The sequence below is a fragment of the Ahaetulla prasina genome, chromosome 2 (genome assembly GCF_028640845.1).
Source record: "Ahaetulla prasina isolate Xishuangbanna chromosome 2, ASM2864084v1, whole genome shotgun sequence".
Lineage (NCBI taxonomy): Eukaryota > Metazoa > Chordata > Lepidosauria > Squamata > Colubridae > Ahaetulla > Ahaetulla prasina.
This window is the reverse complement of record NC_080540.1, coordinates 185110431-185129604: the sequence shown is the minus strand read 5'-3', so window position 1 is coordinate 185129604 and position 19174 is coordinate 185110431. Positions and strand designations below refer to the sequence as shown.

The 19174-nt window shown below is 37.4% G+C and overlaps 1 protein-coding gene across 8 annotated transcripts in view; it reads right to left on the bottom strand.

Annotated features, from left to right (window-relative positions):
- The window catches only part of ILF3 (interleukin enhancer binding factor 3), a 35456-nt gene extending 16282 nt beyond the window's left edge, over nucleotides 1-19174 (bottom strand). For 2 of the 8 annotated variants that reach the window (XM_058173077.1, XM_058173081.1), the window contains exons 1-12: nucleotides 18989-19173; nucleotides 17566-17645; nucleotides 17263-17489; nucleotides 8683-8863; nucleotides 7239-7386; nucleotides 5812-5903; nucleotides 5356-5451; nucleotides 3065-3176; nucleotides 2628-2725; nucleotides 2230-2341; nucleotides 2019-2147; nucleotides 1609-1808 (exon numbers count right to left, since the gene is read on the bottom strand). In XM_058173077.1, coding sequence (XP_058029060.1) covers nucleotides 1609-1808; nucleotides 2019-2147; nucleotides 2230-2341; nucleotides 2628-2725; nucleotides 3065-3176; nucleotides 5356-5451; nucleotides 5812-5903; nucleotides 7239-7386; nucleotides 8683-8863; nucleotides 17263-17489; nucleotides 17566-17568 — 1398 coding nt within the window. In that variant the 5' untranslated portion in view covers nucleotides 17569-17645; nucleotides 18989-19173. Of the gene's footprint in view, nucleotides 1-1608; nucleotides 1809-2018; nucleotides 2148-2229; nucleotides 2342-2627; nucleotides 2726-3064; nucleotides 3177-5355; nucleotides 5452-5811; nucleotides 5904-7238; nucleotides 7387-8682; nucleotides 8864-17262; nucleotides 17490-17565; nucleotides 17646-18988 lie in introns of all 8 variants that reach the window. The other 6 variants (XM_058173078.1, XM_058173082.1, XM_058173080.1 and 3 more) reach the window with 4 other exon arrangements.

Genomic DNA, 19174 nt, shown 5'->3' with positions numbered 1-19174 from the left:
GACTTTCTTCCAGCAACAGGAGTGTGGGTCTTCTCAATGTGCTCAGAATTTTCTTCTTCCCCTTTAGCCATCGAGGAGGAGGAGGGCGCACTGCTCTGCAAATTGTACTGGAGAATCAGGGAGGAAAACGCTGGAAAACGTGATGCATGGAGGCGATGCTCTTGCGAAGCAGGCCCTTCTGCGTGAGAAACATAAGGCAAGGTGCTCGCCCCCTGACCTGCCCCTTCTCTAGACAGCCCAGGATGAGGGCAGTTGGCTTCTGTTCCTGGCCCGGGAGATGGATCTGGCCAGGAGGAAAGAGAATGTGAGACTGCGGAATAGGAGGAGGAAGGCGCGTGGCTCTGCGAATTACTTCAGGGAATCGGGGAGGAAAAAGAGCATTGCCTCCATGCATCATGTTTCCCTGTGTTTTCCTCCCCAATTCCCCGAAGCAATTCAGAGCCGCATGGCCTTTTCCGCAGTCTCACTTTCTCTTTCCTCCTGGCCAGATCTGTTTCCCAGGCCAGGAGCAGAAGCTGACCGCCCTGAGCCTGGGTCGTCTGGAGAAGGGGCAGGCTGGATGGCAAGCCACCTTGCCTTACACCTCTCGCGCAGAAGCGCCTGCTTCGCAAGAGCATCGCCTCCATGCATAACATTTTCCTCCCTGATGCAATTCGCAGAGCCGTGTGCCCTCATGAAAACGCGGTGGCGATGGTTTTTGGCCAGTTCCAAGCAGCACCCTAACCATTTCTGCCGCCCATCTCCCAGCGTGCCGAGATTGAAAATGCAATGCTCATTTTTGGCAATGTGAGGATCCCCACCACTTGAAACCGCCGGAAAATGTGATGCGCAGAGGCTGCCACCTCCAAATGGTGGGAGCCGGTGGGTGGGTGGGTGGGGCTACATTCAGACTATAAAACACATCCAGATTTTCACCCTTTTGGGGGGTAAAAAGGTGCGTCTTATACTCCGAAAAATATGGTAAATGCTTAATATACAGATAGTTCTCGAATTATGAGGGTTTTGCAATGGTCGTGTTAAAAGTAAGTCATAAGTCACTTTTTTCAGTGATGGTAACTTCAGTCATTGATTGAACGTAAGCCGAGGACTACCTGTAATCACGTCCAATAAAATTAATTCAATTTAATAGCAAAAGTTACAGGGATTCTAAAAAGGCTCCTTTTACAGAATTGCCCCCCACCAACAGGCAAGACCCAAGTTGGAACCAGTTTGTTAATTCAGCTAATGCCAAATAATAATAAACACAAACATATACTGGATACACAGACACACACACAAAACACATTTTTAATTCTGGCTTCTTGCCATTATGTTTTTGTGAACTTTGACAGGCAGAATGGTCTAGCTCCACTAGGCTAAGGTGCTGGGCTAGATGAGAAGACTACATCCTCTCTTAGACATAAAAGCTGGCTAGGTGATATGGACCAATCACTTTTTCGTAATCTAAGAAAACAGGGGATCAGGAAAAATGTAAAGTATGTATGCACCCGAGTTGCCAAAAATAAAGCTGAGATAAGAATCAAACAAATAAGCAGATACCAATTCATTTTCTGACAAAAAATTAAGCGATGCTTAAAAGCAAAGGCACTTATTACAATTACGCTTTACCTTGACTGCTACATGCAACTTGGCTGTTTTTTTGGAAGGTCCTGAAGCTTCATAAGTGATGCCATCAACTTCCACAGACATAGTAAATATAGGAGCATGAACTGGACCTGTCTGAGATACTAGTTTATATTGAAGTCCAGGTTTTAGCTGATTCAGCTTCATAAGAGCATTCATAGCTTGTGGAGGATCTGACTTTTCCTCTGAAGAAAAGAAATTATTTTTAGATTACAACATCTTCATATGAGTGCCTATGCATTATTACTGCCAACTGCTAAATGCAGTCTTTATTGCTATCAAGCAAGAGTAAAGCTCGTCAATTTATGAGAACTTTCTACTATTCATCTAGTTGCATATAACGCTGTAACCAAAATAACCATCTCAGTGAACACCTAAAAACTAAGCAAACCTACCTCTTGTCAACTCAATACCTTTTTTCTGAATCTTCTTTTTCTTTTTGCTTGGAGATTTCTCCTCTCCATCTTCTTCCATAGGACGTTTTAAAGGAGTGATGGCGTATGTTGTGCTAGGGGGAATCTGGACTGGTAAGATAAAAAGTTCAAAATTTCAGTACGCTGGCCAATAAATCTCTGAGAAAAAAAGTTCACAAGTTTCAAAACATACCAGTGTAGTCAACTGGATTTTCATTTTTGGGTTTCTTGGGCATCTTTGATGGCAATGGATCCATCCCCAAGACTTTGTGAAGCTGGCCAAAAGCAGCAAGCCTTAGAGCATGCTAGAAAAATATAATGGATGTTATTGAGAAGTCACTCTGCTCCCAACATCTATTAAAACAACACCCAGTCCCAGTATTTCATATAAATATCTTCTTTAAAAAATCATAGTTAAGTACTCTAGAACTTAAAGAGTTAAAAACCTGAAACCTTATTTCTGGCAATCAATAAAAGCCTCCTATATTAGTGAAATAGGACCCTTTTCTAATAAAAGCCAGCTTCATGGAGGTTACTAGCTACCAGTAAGAACTCATTGCGGTTTTGTAACATCTGTAATCAAAACTATACCTGAGCACTCTGTGTGATATCTTCCCTTTGTTGTCTGTCTAGATGCCCAATAGCATCAGTGGCTTCTTTTTCACAAGGATCATAAATACCAGAACCATCTGAAGGCAGGAAACAAGGAAGATATGCAGAGAATTATCCTAGGATCTCTATGTAAACCTGAATATTCCCTTAGTATCACCTAACACTCAATACTGTAAGTACTGTAAGTCTGATCTACTCTAAATTGCAGACCATTAAGCCCAACAATGTGGCAAACTTGCTGATGTATAAAAATGTTCCAAAATGGAATCGGAAATAGTGGGTCCAAAGAACATCTACTCAATATATCATTATATCCTAAATACAGAATTTTAAATGAAACAGATCATCAACTCTAATTATATTAGTTAAGAGAACAAATATCCATTGAAATTCTCAACAGCCAAGGACCATCTAACCTGGCATAACTATTCCGGATGCAAGGCATTCAAGAACTCTTCTCAGTGCCTCACCAGCTCCCATGGGCCGATTGGCTGTTCCAATTGATTTCTCACAAAGCAACTCTAGAGGCTGAAAAGAAATTTCCGAAAGAATAAAAATAGCAGAACAATTATCAAAATCTATAATCAAATACAGATCTTTTTGATCGTAGCTGTATTTCTGTATTCTAAGATAGGCAGTTGCAAAATATACAGGCAGTCCTCATTCAGCAGTTGCCTTGTTTAGCAATGGTTTGCAGTTATGAAAAACTAACTTTGCAATCTGTCCTTGCAACTTATTTCATATAAGGTCTGTAAAGCAAAGGAAAGCTGAAGTTCATAAAAACACAGGTGTGATATTACTTTGCATAATGACCAAATTGCCAGTACTAATTATGGTTGCTTAAATAAGGATTACTTCTAATTTAAAGTTAGGAAATGAATCTTACTCAAACTTTTCCTGTACTATTAAATGCTATTTTCTTCTCTGCTAATTTTGCAAATTTTTGTCTGGGCCATTTAGAGCAGAAAATTGATATTGATTTAATATATTCATTTTTTATTTCACATTAAGCAAATGTCAGCAAACTTGTCATGTGGATATAGGTTATCGTGCAGATATCTTCAGAACTGTCTGATTCAACCATTATCAGTAAGAGTTAAGAATAGCTAGGGAGAAACTTCCTATAATCCCACATTTCCAAAAGGCTTGGGAAGCTGAGGCTAAACAGTGCTGCTTTTCTATGGCAACCTTTTGTTTTTATTTATGTACTTAGAAAAGCATGTGATTGAAGATAGAAACAAAATAGAATAATTCTATCAGGATCTTCTCTTAAATCACCACTGCTCTTTAAGTACTCTTAAAATGTTTGCAGATTATAGATTAGGAAAGAAACAAAATGTCAGATATGTAAAATGTATGTCAAGGGGGAGGGCCTTCTCTGTGGGGGCACCAACCCTCGAATGAGCTACCACAGGTGTCCGCCAACTCCCTGATCTTTGGACCTTTCGACGCGAGCTGAAAACATTTCTATTCCAGCGAGCAGGATTGGCCTAATGGGGTTTTAATAATAGGGTTTTTAATGGTTTTAATTCTTCTGCCAACTTTAAATTTTTTCTTTAATCTGATTTTAATTTTGTATTAATTGTCTTACTTGGTTGTGAACCGCCCTGAGTCCTTTGGGAGAAGGGCGGTATAGAAATTTAAACATAAATAAATAATAAATAAATAATATTTCTATTTCCAAATAAGTTCATTGAAATAATATTCAGATAGGGATGTATGAATACAATATCTAATATTGTTTAAATTCTATTCATAAGTACCAAAATAATTTAGTTTTCCCATGATTGCAAAGCTACTTTTAGAAAAGCTTAAATTTTACCAGAATAAACATTGAGACATTTATCAAATAGAATCTGAGAAATTCAGAACTGCAAACTGTTGCAGAATTTATTATTATGTCTTGGACCGCTCTGCCTATCACTGATAGGTATGTGAGTTTTAACAGCTATTTTCCTTATAATTGCAAGTTCCTTACAACTGCAAGGAAATAGCAAAAACAGATTGACAGTGGTGATCCATGAGTGCATGGTCTTCAAATTAAACTCATTTTGTTGCAAATATTAGGATTTAAATTATTACTTGTGAATATATTTGGCAGCAACAGACCAGCTTGCTTGTAGGTAAGCAATGTGTATGTAAATGGAAGAGAGAAAAAGTCTAACAGCATCCAGTCATTATGTACAGTATCAGATAGAATCACAGTAATATAATTGTCAGTGTTGTTGGGTGTTCCTTGGAACCCTGACATTAATAAGCATCCAACACTTTTATTAAGAAATGAAAAACATTCTATAATAGAATGTAGTTCTATTGTAGTTATTATTGTTATTATTGACAATTATGACTTCTAAAAACATAGGACTTCAGGTTTAGAACTCAAATCATTTATTAGAAAGGTTCAATAATATTCGAGACTGGTTAAGTTAAGCAATATATTTCTAAACACTCCAGACAAAATCCAGAAAAAAATTCCTAACTTCCATCATTTATAGAAGTTTGCTCTACACAAGAACTTGTTTAGAGACCACATTAGTCAATTCACATGAACTCTGAAAAGATGGGGACTTTTTAAGAGTATTCTTAAAAGATGGGGACTTTTTACAGGTATTCTTTTATTATTTAAAAAAATAGAACAGTCTGCCATTATGTATGGAACACTTTTAACATTTGTAAATTATAAAGGAAATTTAACATATTAGATTACCCATCCTCTAAGTGGAGCCCAAGTAGGAACACGGGTACAGAGATCTCTCAGCACTCTGATGACTATGACACATGATTTCAAGCCATTTGCCCTGGCCTAGAACAAATTAATAAGCAAGAAGGGGTCAGTAATGAATGTGAAAATCAATCTGAGACAAAACATATATTTTTGTAGTGCTACTTTGTCAAGGGTAAACTATGTATACATTTCCATAGCTTTTTATTTCTATATTTTTTGTTACTGTGTATGAAAACTTACTCTTAGCACAAAGCAGCAACTAGGAACTATGTCATTTCTGAAAAACTAAATTCATCAAGTGCTTCTTTAGCAACTGTGCATTTAACAGATGCTAAGTTCTGCACATCTACAACTCACATTAAAACATTTTAACAAAGTTAGGCAATTACAACTTACAAGTTTTCTACTTAAAGACAAATATAAGAACAAAATGCAAACCTGAAACCACTTGGCGTGTCGGAGTGACGCCAAGGCAGCAAGGCATTTCTGCCTGTCCAGAACGTCCGGTGAGTCGTTGACTGATAGCGTTTCTATTCGTGGGTGGAATAAGAAGACAAGGTACAGTTTGACCAAGGGGGTTCTGTCGGGTGGAGAGGGGATGAGGCAGTTTCCTAAAGGGCAGCTGAGGCTCCCCGAACTCTGATCTAAAGCCCTGTACCTGAAAGTATAGCCTCAATACATTATTTTTTTTCATCCTTATGAAGTAACAACTAAGTAAGGAGAACAATGTGAGGCATTAACTCATTTTTATACAGGGAAAGAAACCTTACAGAAAAGGATAGCTTTTAGACTATTGCAACCAGGCTATAGACTAACCAACAAAATGGAAGGTTAAAATTAGATTCCCACTCTAAATCCAGTAGTAGTACATAACTGAGAGCTTTTCTACAAGGAACTCCCTCCGCCCACAAGGCTTGACTGCCCTGGCCCCAGCCCATGACAGAATGTGTCCTGTTGGTCAAAGGTCCAGCGTCCCTAAAATTGACAAACTAGAAGGCTTGGTAGATGTGTCAGATATCAAACCATAAACAATCAGGGAGCAAATAACAAGTCTGTGCTGCAGCAAAACTGTAGGGAAGAAGCCTGGGTTTTAGATAAGACAAGTTCAATCATTTAAAAGATTTCAATGTTTTAGCATACTGCTCTTCTGGCTATTGAAAAATTCACTGTTAAATTACACATCATCATGTCAGTGTGAATTCCACCTCATATGATCCCGCAATTAAATTGTGTGAAAGTCATGTATGAGAATAGCAACTACGTAATATGCTAGACATATTGTAGTATCAAATACTAAATGTGAACTCAGCTGTAAATTGGTTATAATTATATATGAATTAATTAGCCCCTATTTAAATAAAACAAAAAATATTGTTTTAACTTTACTCAAAACTCTGTATTGTATTTTAAAATTCAATTGAATACACCAAAATTAAGGACAAAAAACAGAATCATTTTTTGCTGCAACACAAACCGCTTTATGTAATATACTCAATTTCACGAACATGCAAGTTTTAAAAAGTAAAATGTCAATATTTTAACAGATTTTGGTTTGCACATGTATCATCTATAATCATTATTCACATTTAATTAAAAAAACAGTATTATGCACAAGTGAAATAACACACTTGTAGAAAGGCTAGAGCAAAGACTTAAATGTTTAAAAAGGCATTTTATTTGGAAATATCACTCAAATTCTAGAAGCCTGTGTCAGATGAGCCGTAATCAAGAAACTGTACAACATTGTGACATAAATTGACTTGCATGAAATTGCTCTGCCTAATCAAGAAACTGAACACCATAATAATTAGCAGTCAGTCTGGAAACTCATTCTGGGGCTGCTAGCAATTTTCAGTCTTCCATACCTCCAGCTAACATTTTTTCCATTTCTTCTCTGACAACAGGGGATGTCAAGTGAATAGTAAGGGTCAGTGGAGGTTCTTTTGTATTCTTAATTGTAATTGCAGCATCACTGACAGATTGAATAATTTCATATTTGTCTTCAGTAATAGCCTGAAACACAAGAAAATACTTTATATTCTTAGCTTTTTGTCTCTTCCAAACATTCAATTTAAGGTTCAGGGACAAAAACAGTCCTTTCAGAATAATTAATATAATCAATAGTGATTTAGGATTAATTATACTTCAGGGATGTCCACCTTCTATAGCAGCCAAATCTTCAAAGTAGTATACTCTGTGACTTTACCATCTTAGTAAAAAAAGTGTTCCCTCCCCCCCCCAGCCGGGGGGGGGGAGGGAGGGAGGGAGAAATGGATTAGAGGACAGGCCAAGATTGAAAACTGACTAAAAGCTTTCCTCCTGGTTTTTAAGTATCTTCCAGATGTGGAATGAATACTGAAGAGGTACTTGGAAAAATTGTTTTCACTGCTGGTTTACATTATATTTACATTCACAGTAGTAAATCAACCATTATCGAGAACCGTGAAAGAATATTTCCCAAGCAATCTAAAACTATTTTGCAGTATGTATTGTTCTAAAACAACGTTAACAGTGTTATTTATACAGACATCAAAGTGCCCAATTGGGTTTGAGTAACTTGAATGATCTGATTTAAATCTAATTGGATAGTTAATTAAGAAGCACAAACACATATATACACATTTTGCATACACATCATAAATGAATGCATTTGTTCAGTATAACATGGCATCACACCTGCATAATTATCAGGAGACAACACAAGCGGACAATTTCTTAAACAGTATACAGGTAGTCCTAGACTTACAACATTTAGTGACCGTCCAAAGTTACGTCACCGAAAAAGGTGACTTATGAGTTTTTCACACTTATGACCATTGCAGCCGTCACATGATCAAAATCCAGATGCTTGGCAACTGACTTATATTAATCATGATTGCAGTGTCCAGGTGTCATGTGATTCTCTTTTGCGAATTTCTGACAACTGAAGTCAATGGGGAAACCAGTTTCACTTAACTGTGTTTACGAACTGCAGTGATTCACTTAACAGCGGGCAAGAAAGGTGTAAAATGGAACAAAACTCACTTAACAAATGTTTCACTTAGCAACAAAAATTTTGTGCTCAATTGTGGTCATAAGTTGAGGACTACCTATATTTAGAAAGCAGGTGGTAAATGATTCAATGCCTAGAAAGCTTTAATCATGAAGACATTACAATACTACTAGAGGTTCTAATTTATGAACTATATGAACACTGCAAGCTTGCTGGAATACCAAACGTCAGTTAGTCCAGTAACACAGAACCAGCAGTTCATTATATACATATTAAAAACATTAGGATAGTACACATTAGCTTATTTTTATACTCACAGCAAGCTGTGTGCTGAGATTGTCGGCTACTTTTTCCAAAAGACCAATAGTAGGTTTCTCTTTACATAACAGAACCAGCTCAAGATCCAAGTCTCCCTTCAGCAAGAGGCCTTTTGCTACAAGACCAACACGCATCACTCCACGAAGTGTCCTAGTCAAGTGCTCTGTAGTCTTCTGCTCACTATAAATAAATATATATATATATTTATATATATGTTTGCCAAAATAAACCAACTCTATATATTGTTCAGCCAAATTTTCAATGAACAGGAAAGATACTAAGTTGATTAAGTTGCAAGGCTGCAATATTAAAGTCCTTATTGGTTCTTGCAAGCTCATTCATTTAGAATCAGACCATGACTCAATATATTATCAACCAATTTTTCTTCCTGCTATTTATCCTGCAGATGGATTATAGTAAAATTATTTTGTCCAGTAGCTACTGAATCTTTCTATACTGAAAAGAAACACAACTGAAACTTTATGCAATGCTAATACTGTTTTGTATTGTTCAATAATGTTCAAGTAGAATAATCATGTAATATTTCCAGCACCAATATTTATTTATTAGATTATACCAATAAACCATCTATTTTACTAGACCAACAATTTAAAATTGCAAAATATTTTCCCAAATGGCTGGAAGCTATGATCAAGCACCCTTGACTGTAGCTTCAAACACAGGTTGTATTTTTCAGTGCAGTTTAAAAAAATAAAATGTCCATTTAAAAAAAATGCAATATTATATGTTGCAACGGAGATCCATGGTTTCAAATAATCACAAGACTTCCTTCTCTAAAGCTAGAGAAATATCTAACCAGGATACCATATTTACGTATCCTGTTGAATTTGTTTAGCTCTTTTTCTAACTCTCTCAAAATCAAAAGCACTTTTCCTATGATCACTAAGTTTCTCAGCAACATCCTCTTTAGATATACCTCTACCTAGGGGAATTTTAATGTCAGCCTCAGAGGTACATTTTCATTCATAATATTGCACCCCATCATGAATGATAAGAGCTGGAAGGAACTTTGGAGATCTTTCTAGTCCAACCTCCTGCTCAAGACAAAAACCTTATATAATCCCAATTATATAATTGTCCAATCTATTCCCAAAAAACTTGATGATTAAGCACCCACAATCCAGGAGGCAAGATTGTTTAATTGCTGTCAGAAAATTTCTCCTTACTTCTAAGTTGGATCTCTTCGACAAGCTTCAATCCATTACTTGTCCTGGCCTTTGGTGCCCTAGAATAAGTCAATCCCCTCTTCGTGACAGCCCCTCAAATACTGGAAGACAGTTACCATGGCCCCCATGGCCACATACCTAGCTCCATCAACTGTTCATCATACAATTTAGCTTCCAGACATTTTATCTTTGTTGCTCTTTTTTGCACTTTCCAGGGTCTCAAAATCTTTTTTCTATGATGGTGACCAGAATTCGATGTAGTATTCTTAGTGTGGCCCCGCCACTGTGGTATAAAGTGGTACTATCACTTCATGTGATCTCGAAACTATTCCTGTTAATGCAACCTAGGACTGTATTACCATTTTTGACAGTTGCATCACACTGCTGGTTCATCCATTAGGACATCTAGATCCAGAGATATTGTTGAGCCAGGTACTACCTATTCTATACATTTGATTTTTCCTGCCTAAGTGTAGGACTTTACTTTTCTCATCACTGAACTGGATCTTGTTGGATAGAAACCACAATGGCACATGGTACAAATATTTAAATCAACTGAAGAGAAGAACATGACAAAAAATATGAATACCCATCTCCTGCCTTGCCAGAACTTGCAACAGCAGGCTTTTGTTCATTTTAGAAGTTCCAACATCAGATCTCTCTGGAATAAGAGATTTCCTGCCCAACTAGTAACATTTAGTTTGTATGTATAAATACATTTATTTTAGTTTTCCAGAAAGTTGGTGCTCTGCCCAATTTCAACATTTACTAAGCAACTGTGTTGACATTATTAGCACAGGGATGGTTATTTTTTTTGTCATAAAGAGCCACATTATTTTCCTATGTTGTTTTGTACAGCTAAGAGCCAATGTCAGGGATCAAAGGTGGGAATTTATCTATCTGAATTGGGGCAAACATTTCTGCAGTAGTGGGGTGTATCTTTGGGTTTCAGTATTTTATTTTTCATTCCCCTAAAGCTGCCAATGGATGGGACAGTTCCTAAAATGCTTAGCTTGTTTCTTTTCTTGAAATGTTAAGGAGCAAACTAGTCCATTAAGCAAAATATAATGGAAAATTATTACATCCACCTAATCGAAAACCTTAAAAATATGCTATTAAATATGGGTTCTTTCAAACAGGGGAAGGGCAGTGCATATGCAGTCTACTGAATGCCCCCCCCCATAGCATTTCTGTCTTATTATATTGAAAGTCAGAAATTACACTATTTCTCACTCAAGTTGTTAGCAGTGATTTCTGGATATCATCAAAGAAAAAGGGATAGCAGTCAGTCCTAGAAACAGATTAGCAGATATATTCCACTTGTGAAAGTTTTTTTTTAATTTAATTTTTATTTCTTATACACATATTGTAAATATACATTCTCTTATCCATAATTGATCATGATATACATATTTTTTCTAAAGAAAGCATAAAGATAAGGCATTTTAATTACATTTGGGATTGCTCTTCTACCCTCTCTTTTCCCTCATTTTATAACAAACCTTCTTCTCCTTCTTTCTCTTTTCTACCTCCTCTCTTCCTTCCTTCCTCTCCTTCCTCTTCCCTACTTCTTCTCACTCCTCCCCTCTTTTCCCCCTTTCTCGCCTTCTCTCCTACTCTTGTCCCCTATCCTTTCTTCCTCTCCTTTCCCCTTTCTTCCATTCCTCTCTCTCCCTTTCCTCTCCTCTCCTCCTCTCTTGTCCAATATTTTCTTTATTTGGTATCCGAGCAAGTTCAATTTTCTATTATTATATACTTCCTTTTCAGTTTTTTCCAATTTTACTTCTATTGTAATTGTACATTTTATATTTGTAACCTTCTTTCTTTTTACTTGTGAAAGTTCAAAATTCTCTTTGCCTATATTTGTTTTAAAAAGCATGTTGGCCGAGATTAAAGGGATACTCTTGTGATACTGGATGTACTTCAAAGATCCACTTCCATTGCAAAATGCATGCCAAGCATTTTGTCACATCTGGAGATCAGGTAAAAAGCTGAGAGAAAAGATGATTTACCTAAAGCCATATATAGGCAGTTAATGGTAATTGGGACCAGAATTTCTGTTGCTATGCAATGCAACTGTAAAGTGTCACATTGTATGACTACATCATTTACTAACAGCAATTCTGGCACTTCCCATTGATAGACGGCCTATATGTGCTTTAGGCATCAGGCTAAAAACCAGAAGACGGTGAGTTCTAGATGAAAGATGAATTCTTTCATCTTAGTCATGAAAGCTAATTGAGTGACTTTGAGTAAATATGGGTTGTTGTTAGAGGAAGATTATGTTCATCACTTTGTTACTTATACAAATAATGAAATGATATAAATGAATGGAATTTATCACTGATGTCCAGCCATTAGGCAAGGACCCACCATACAAGCCATTCCTGGCTTGGTCTCTCCCAGCTTCCCCCAACTCTGGTAAGATAAGGGACTGCCTACCTTTTAACTCCCACCATTTACTCATCTACAACCTTTTAGCTGCCCTGCACTCCCCTGCCAGATCTGGCCTCTATTGGCCATGCTGCTCCCAGCTGACCTTTGCCATCTCCTTTCCATTGCTGAAGAAGTGCACCCAGCCTGACTCAACAAGGCAGCTGCTGGCCACCCCAAATCTTCTTCCCAAGGCCATATTGTCCACCATCGTGTCCTGCCATCCCCCCCCCCTGAAAGGGGGGGAAGGCATTATTAGCTTGCTTTTTGCTTTTGTTATAACTGCTTGGGAATTGGGGGTGGGTGGGTAGAGAATCTTCGGAGACAGAGCATACTCTCCCAGCCTGTTTCAGCCTGACTCAAAGACTGTATTACCCTGAAAGTGAACCGTTATCTCCTAGCACTTCAGAGATTCTCAAAACAACCTTTCAGCATCACTTTGGCTGTCGGTGAACTTGGGAGGGGGGGGGGCCTTGGGGAACTGAAAAAAAGCTGTTTGCTGTGCTCGGGCTTTTTCGAATTTTACCTTAGGGAATCACTTCTCTCTCAGTAAAAGTTCTTTTGATTCAACTTAATGGAGTGAGACTCTTGCTTTCCTGAGGGACTAAGGCAGTTCCTTACACGTGTTGCTTTCTTGCAAAGCTTTGGTAGGCTTCAAAACCTTATGAAAAAGCCACATGCAATTTGAACAAGGCTACACATGGATTCAGGAAGAACAGTCAGCAGCACAAAGGCCCGATGCACCTGGTCAGCAGCAAAAGATGGTAAAGATCAGCTGGAGTGGGCAGGGCCAGCAGGCCAAGCAGAGTCCAGGATGACAGAAATGGCAGAAACAGGAAACAGGCAGATGAGAGGAGCTGAAGTGTCCCTGTGATAGTGCAGGCAATTCTGGATTTCTGGGGGAGATACAGCAAACTAAAGAGGGTTATATGAAAATGGAACTAAAGACCATGTCAATGACCAAGGACCGTCTCTACATAAGGAAGACAGAAGATCGCCCACGTGTGCTCTGGATGGCTATTCATGAGGAGACTGCAAGACAGGTGTTGCACGTTTGAATGCTAGGACACGATGCAATCAACCATCTAGCTTACAATCGTAGCAGAGCATTTTAAAGGACACTAAGTTTGCAAACCCTACTTTCCAATCACTTTTTAGAAATTACTTACTCACCATCTTAAAGCTATTAAATCTCTTCAGGACTATAGAAGCTATAGAAATTGAATAAGAAGTATGTTTGAAAAGTCTTTACTGGTTGAGTGCAACTAACTCTGAATGTAAAAAAAATAATTACAAGCTTAAGATTTTAAAAATTTAAAATAAACATCTAAAACTTAAATAAGATTTTGATCCAAGAAAGTTATTTATTTATTTATTTATTATTTAAATTTAAAGTTATAAAGGTCCAGATGAATTTGGAATATTGACTTTTACACTAAGATTTTGGAATTAACTATAAAAGTTAAGCTTTTCTTAGAAAACTGATTTATTATCTGGTTACTGCAAGTCCTAAGATGTTGTGTGATTATTTTAGAAACTGGACTTTAGGGGATACTAAAGATTTTAAAGCAGGAAAACAGAATACAAGTGTGGTCAGCTAATATTTGACTTATAAAATAGCACAAAATATTATGTAATATTTTAAAAATTAAGGAAGATATTTTAAGAATGGAGCCAGAGTTTAGTAATGTAATATTAACATTATCAATAATTATGTCTACTTCTATGTACAGATTATGTCCAGAAGATGTTAATGAAGGAATGACTATCTCATAAGGTAAAGTACCAAAAGTGGAACTCTAAATGACAGACCTAAAGAATAATTTAGAAAAGGATGCTTTACTGGATATACAAATGAAACTTGAAGTTTTCAAAAGTAAAAAAATACGAACAATAAATCAATAGGGAAATGATTATTAGATTTTAGATCTGGAAAATATTTTATTAGCTTTCTCAAAACAGCCTGGTTCAAACATTGAAGAAACTTGTGTATATATATTAAATGAAGAGAAATCCAGTTCTATGACAAATAATGCTCTTAATCTTTAATTCAATCAAAGATTAAGACTATTAAAAGTGAAAGGAATGAATATAAAGTTTTATTTTATTTATTTACTATGGTTGAAATGAGACTTTTTCCCCAATGTTCTAGCAGCCCTTTATGGATTTTTTGTTAACACCAGTATTGAAAAAATGTTTTTATGGATTTTTGTGGATTATGGACTGGTTATAGATAAGCAATGGAATATGGATGGATTTGTTTAATCCTATAGGGAGTGAAGTTATTAAATCTGATTATATTGGATGGAAATTACTTGTTTGCATTTTTCTATCTTCTTGCACTTTATATTCTTTTTGTTCTCTAAGTTTTGTTTGGATTAGTTTTTACTATTTTGATTAAAATGCTTAAAATAAAAATATAAAAATCATATTTTAAAAAAGTAAAAAGTGAGCTGCCAAACACCCAAATTTTGATCACAAGGACTTGCAATAACTGCAACTTCAAGGACTGGATGTAACTACAATTCATTCAGTGCCGTAACTTCGAACTGTCGCTAAACAAATTGTCATTAAGAAAGGACTATCTGCAGTTACAACATGATAGATAAGATGTCTGGATTTCTCTAAGCCATCAATTAAATTCATTCTCCCTATTCCATTTATTACATACATCTAAAGAGTTAGCCAGTTTAAAAAAGATAGCTTATAAATTCAATTAATAACATACTAGCTATCAAAATAGATTTAGTATTAGGTTGAGAGACTAAGTTTTTAATGGAGGATACATTTATTTACTAATCAAAATAATTTTGATAAATTAATTTTTTTCCCCAGAAGCTGGTATTATCCTCAATTAATTTATATCCACAAACTCATTCTCCCTAAAAGGTGGCTTTTGGGGGTAAGCAACCTCCCTCATAGAAGTGGTAAGATAGAGCCAAAAGAACAATTGTTTTGAACTTTCTTTTCTCTCAACCTTCTTTCAACCTTTATATAGTCATTTTTGCATCCATTCATGATAATCTCAGATGCATTCACATAAACACAATGACTCTGTCCATACTTTTTCCAAATTCACCAATTTCTATTTGACTCCTACTTCTATAATTTGCTATTAGTATTTCACCAGCATCCCGCAACAAGTATTAAATTTTCATGCTTGATCTCAGGGTTTTGTTGTTTTTTACAAAAATATCCTTTACTCTCTCATACAGAATAAGAAAAGACACTTTCCTCTCAGACAAGCAGTAAAGAAAAAGCAAGTAACACTCTGCAAGTGTTGCAGATAAAATAAGCAAGGAAATCGTAAAAGAATATCTATTCACCCTGGACATGTACAGATCACCTGGACCAGATGGTTTGCATCCCAGGGTTCTCTGGAGAAGCTCCTGAAGCACAAGGAAACTATCAAAGGGCTGAAAAAGAGCTGATATGGTACTGGTACTAATCTACAAAAAGGGGGAAATGGATCCAGGAAATTATAGGTCAATCACTTTGAAATCAATACCTGGGAAAATCCTGGAAAAGATAAATCAAATGGAGGATTTATGAATACCTAGAAATGAACAAGGTGATTACTAGATTATTAACCAGGATGTGTTTTTTAAAAACAGATGCCAGACAAATCTTATATTCTGATAAAATGACTAAATTCGTGGACCTGCAAATGCTGTGGATGTAATATACTTGGACTTCAGGAAGACACTGGTATTAAACTGACTATGGGCCACACCAGATGGATTTAGAATTGGCTGACTAACCACACCCAGCATCTAGTTCTTAATGAAACTACATCTACATGGAGGGAAGCATACCTCAAGATTCTTCCTTAGGCCTAGTAATCTTCAACGGCTTCATAAATCATCTAGACCAGCAACCTTTCTGAAATAAGGTACCCGTTTCACGGAAGACAATTTTCCCATGGTTCAGGGGGATGGTTTTGCATGCAACCTAGATCCCGTGCATGTGCAGATGAAGCTTCACTTGCCTGCCACTTGTGTTGCCAGGTTCCTGACAGGCCATGGATTGGTACCGATCTGTAGCCCAGGGGTTGGGGAACCCGATCTAGATGAGGTGGTAGAAAGGGAGCTCATCTAATTTGCAGATGACACCAAGCTGGGGGGGAATTGCTAACACTTTGAAAATAAACTCAAGATTCAGAAGTATCTTGACAGATTTGAGCATTGAGTAAGATGCACTATTCAGTAAGATGCAGTTAAGTGATAAGAAAAATAAGGTCCTGCATTTAGGCAGGCAATGGTACTAAATATATTAAAGGAGATGAGCACTCAAATTTGATTCCCGAACACAAAATGGAATAAAATAACATTGGATGTATTGATGGATATTTATGAACAAAGGATTTTAATTTTAAGAGTGTCTGCCATTATAGATATGGGAGAGGAACAAACTTTACCAAATAAGAGTGATTTGAAAGTGGATCTAAAAATGATGGGCTATGGGAATGTGGAAGGAGATGCACTGTATATCCATATGACTAGCTGATGTCTTAACAAAGCAAAAGAGTGACCTTTATAAGAGACCTCTTAAGGCCTGGAAGAATTTTATGATAAAGGACAAAGAAAAAATAAGAAATCAAATTCTAGAACATTATTTGAGGTGATTAAAGATTAAGATTGCTAAACTAGGACTGAATAACAAGGCCTTAAAGATTTATTTCTAGACGTGAGATGAAATGTGGAAAGAAATCATTTGTTGTATTTTACATGAAGTTGATCAGCTATTAAAATTGTTTATATGGAGAAAGTCAACTTTTTAATATTTCTTTTCTTTACCTTTTGTTCTCTTAATTTTATTAGTCTTTTTCTTTTTAATTGTAATGTTCAATAAAATTATTTTTAAAAATTCATGTAAACTGCAAAAATTGGCATCTCAAGCAGGAGAAAATTCTTTTCAGAAGTTGTGAACCTAAGAGCAAGTTATGAATAGTTTACATACCTTCCTTCTTTGTTCTCTTCTTCAGCTACAGTCTCCATGGTGTCAGATTCTGGCTGCTCATTATTACCTTTCTCCTGCTCATTAATCCAATCAGAAACAGCTTTGAGAGCTCGTTCAGTGTGAGAGACCATGTTTTGAACTGCTGTCAGTTCTTCTTGAGTTGGATAAACTGCAGAATGCTTTGCCATGACATGGCGGTCATCATTTACAAAAATGCGCATTGGCCGCTGAAATTTAAAACATAAAATAAGTAAAACAAAAACACATGGCATTTCATTTCATTTATGAATGGCAAATTCTTACCATTTTGCTTCAGATCCTTGATGAATTTTCTCCGAAGAAAATGTTTCTTCTAAGCTGTACCAGCACTGGGTTCAGGTTCTCTGAAATGATTTTAAAAAAAGGCAACAAGGTTTGATAGAGAATCATACATTTATATTCCTTAAAGATGTGACTGCACATCAACCTAAGAATAGAATGGTTTCTAATAGAACTCTTCACAAGTAGCACATTAGAACCATTTAAAATGTGGAATTTACTAGTAAGGATTGCATCCCCAAACAATAGTTGAATTTCTACCACACAATTCAATATATACTTACTTCAACAAAACACACTGAATTTATGAAGATCAAACATAACCACTATATCCTCCTTTAAATCTCAACTTTTGATACCCTGGAGTTTACTATTTGTAAACTGAGAAATCTGGTCAAGGTTAAAACAAAAGTTTTAACTAGCTAAGAAAATACTCACACTTTATTAAAATCTCACACTATATATATTAATAAGCCCGAAACAATCTGCTTGATCATTCGATTGGTAATTATTAGCAAACATTATGCAAGAGGAAATTTCAGCGGTGTCGTTGCCCCACGAGGGAGCTGGGGTTATTGGCAAAACCTTCCGCTCTGAAAAGATTATTCCTGCCAACCTTATAGATCCGTCAGGGCCTTGACGATGTGTCCTCAAGAGAAGAGTTCATGGCGCAATTTTTCACCACCCATTTAGAGCCTTAAGGTGGCTTCCCACAAGGAGGGCAAAAGACACACATGGGAACTTTACGGGATACGGAGCCGAGAAAATATCGCGTACTCTCCACAAAAAAAGGCAAAGGCTTCCGGGAAAGACGAGAAGCAACAAACCCCAGAAGAACAAACATACGAAACTGGAGGGTTGATTAAGGCATCAGGTATCTGGAAAGCGTCCCACTCTTTCCAAATACCTAAACCAACTGTAAACCATAAGCCACTCTTTTCCTTCAAGGGAAACTTGAGGGCAAAGGCAGCACCCCGGAGAAAGATATCCCGAAGGGGGGGAGGGGGAGGCTGCGGTAATCAGGAGGAGCAAAGGCGTCATTGTGAGATGCCACTCCAACACCGATTCAAGTTTTGGAAGACCAAATAAGCGAGCCCAGTTCCAAATATTGCTCGCTTCCCGTTAAGTCGCTCACGCGCCATTACTATTCTCCCCGCCCGCTCGCTCACCACCCCTTGTCTCATGGCCCATCCGCCGCCATTTTGTTTCCTCCACACAATGGAGCGCGCGCGCGCGAGTGCCGAGCCAGAGGGGGAGACGGTTTTCCGCGACCCATAGACCCATCCATCCGCTACGCCACCCCATTGACTCGTATGTTTCACACCCGGTCCGACCAAACCTATTCATTCCCCTGAGGAAATCCTCGGATTTAGTGCTGCCTCCCTACGCTACGCGGTCGTCTTCTTACCGACCGGGCAGGGCCCGTCGAGGGTGACCGGTAGTATCTCCACGCGAAGCGTTTCGTCGATCAGCCGTTCGGCGACAGCAGAAGAGGCGACACCGTCAACTTCGTTCGGCTGTAACTGCAGCGTGGGGGGAGGGGTGGCACGAAGGAGAAAGTGAGCTCGGTCACCCACGTGATCCAGAGATAGTC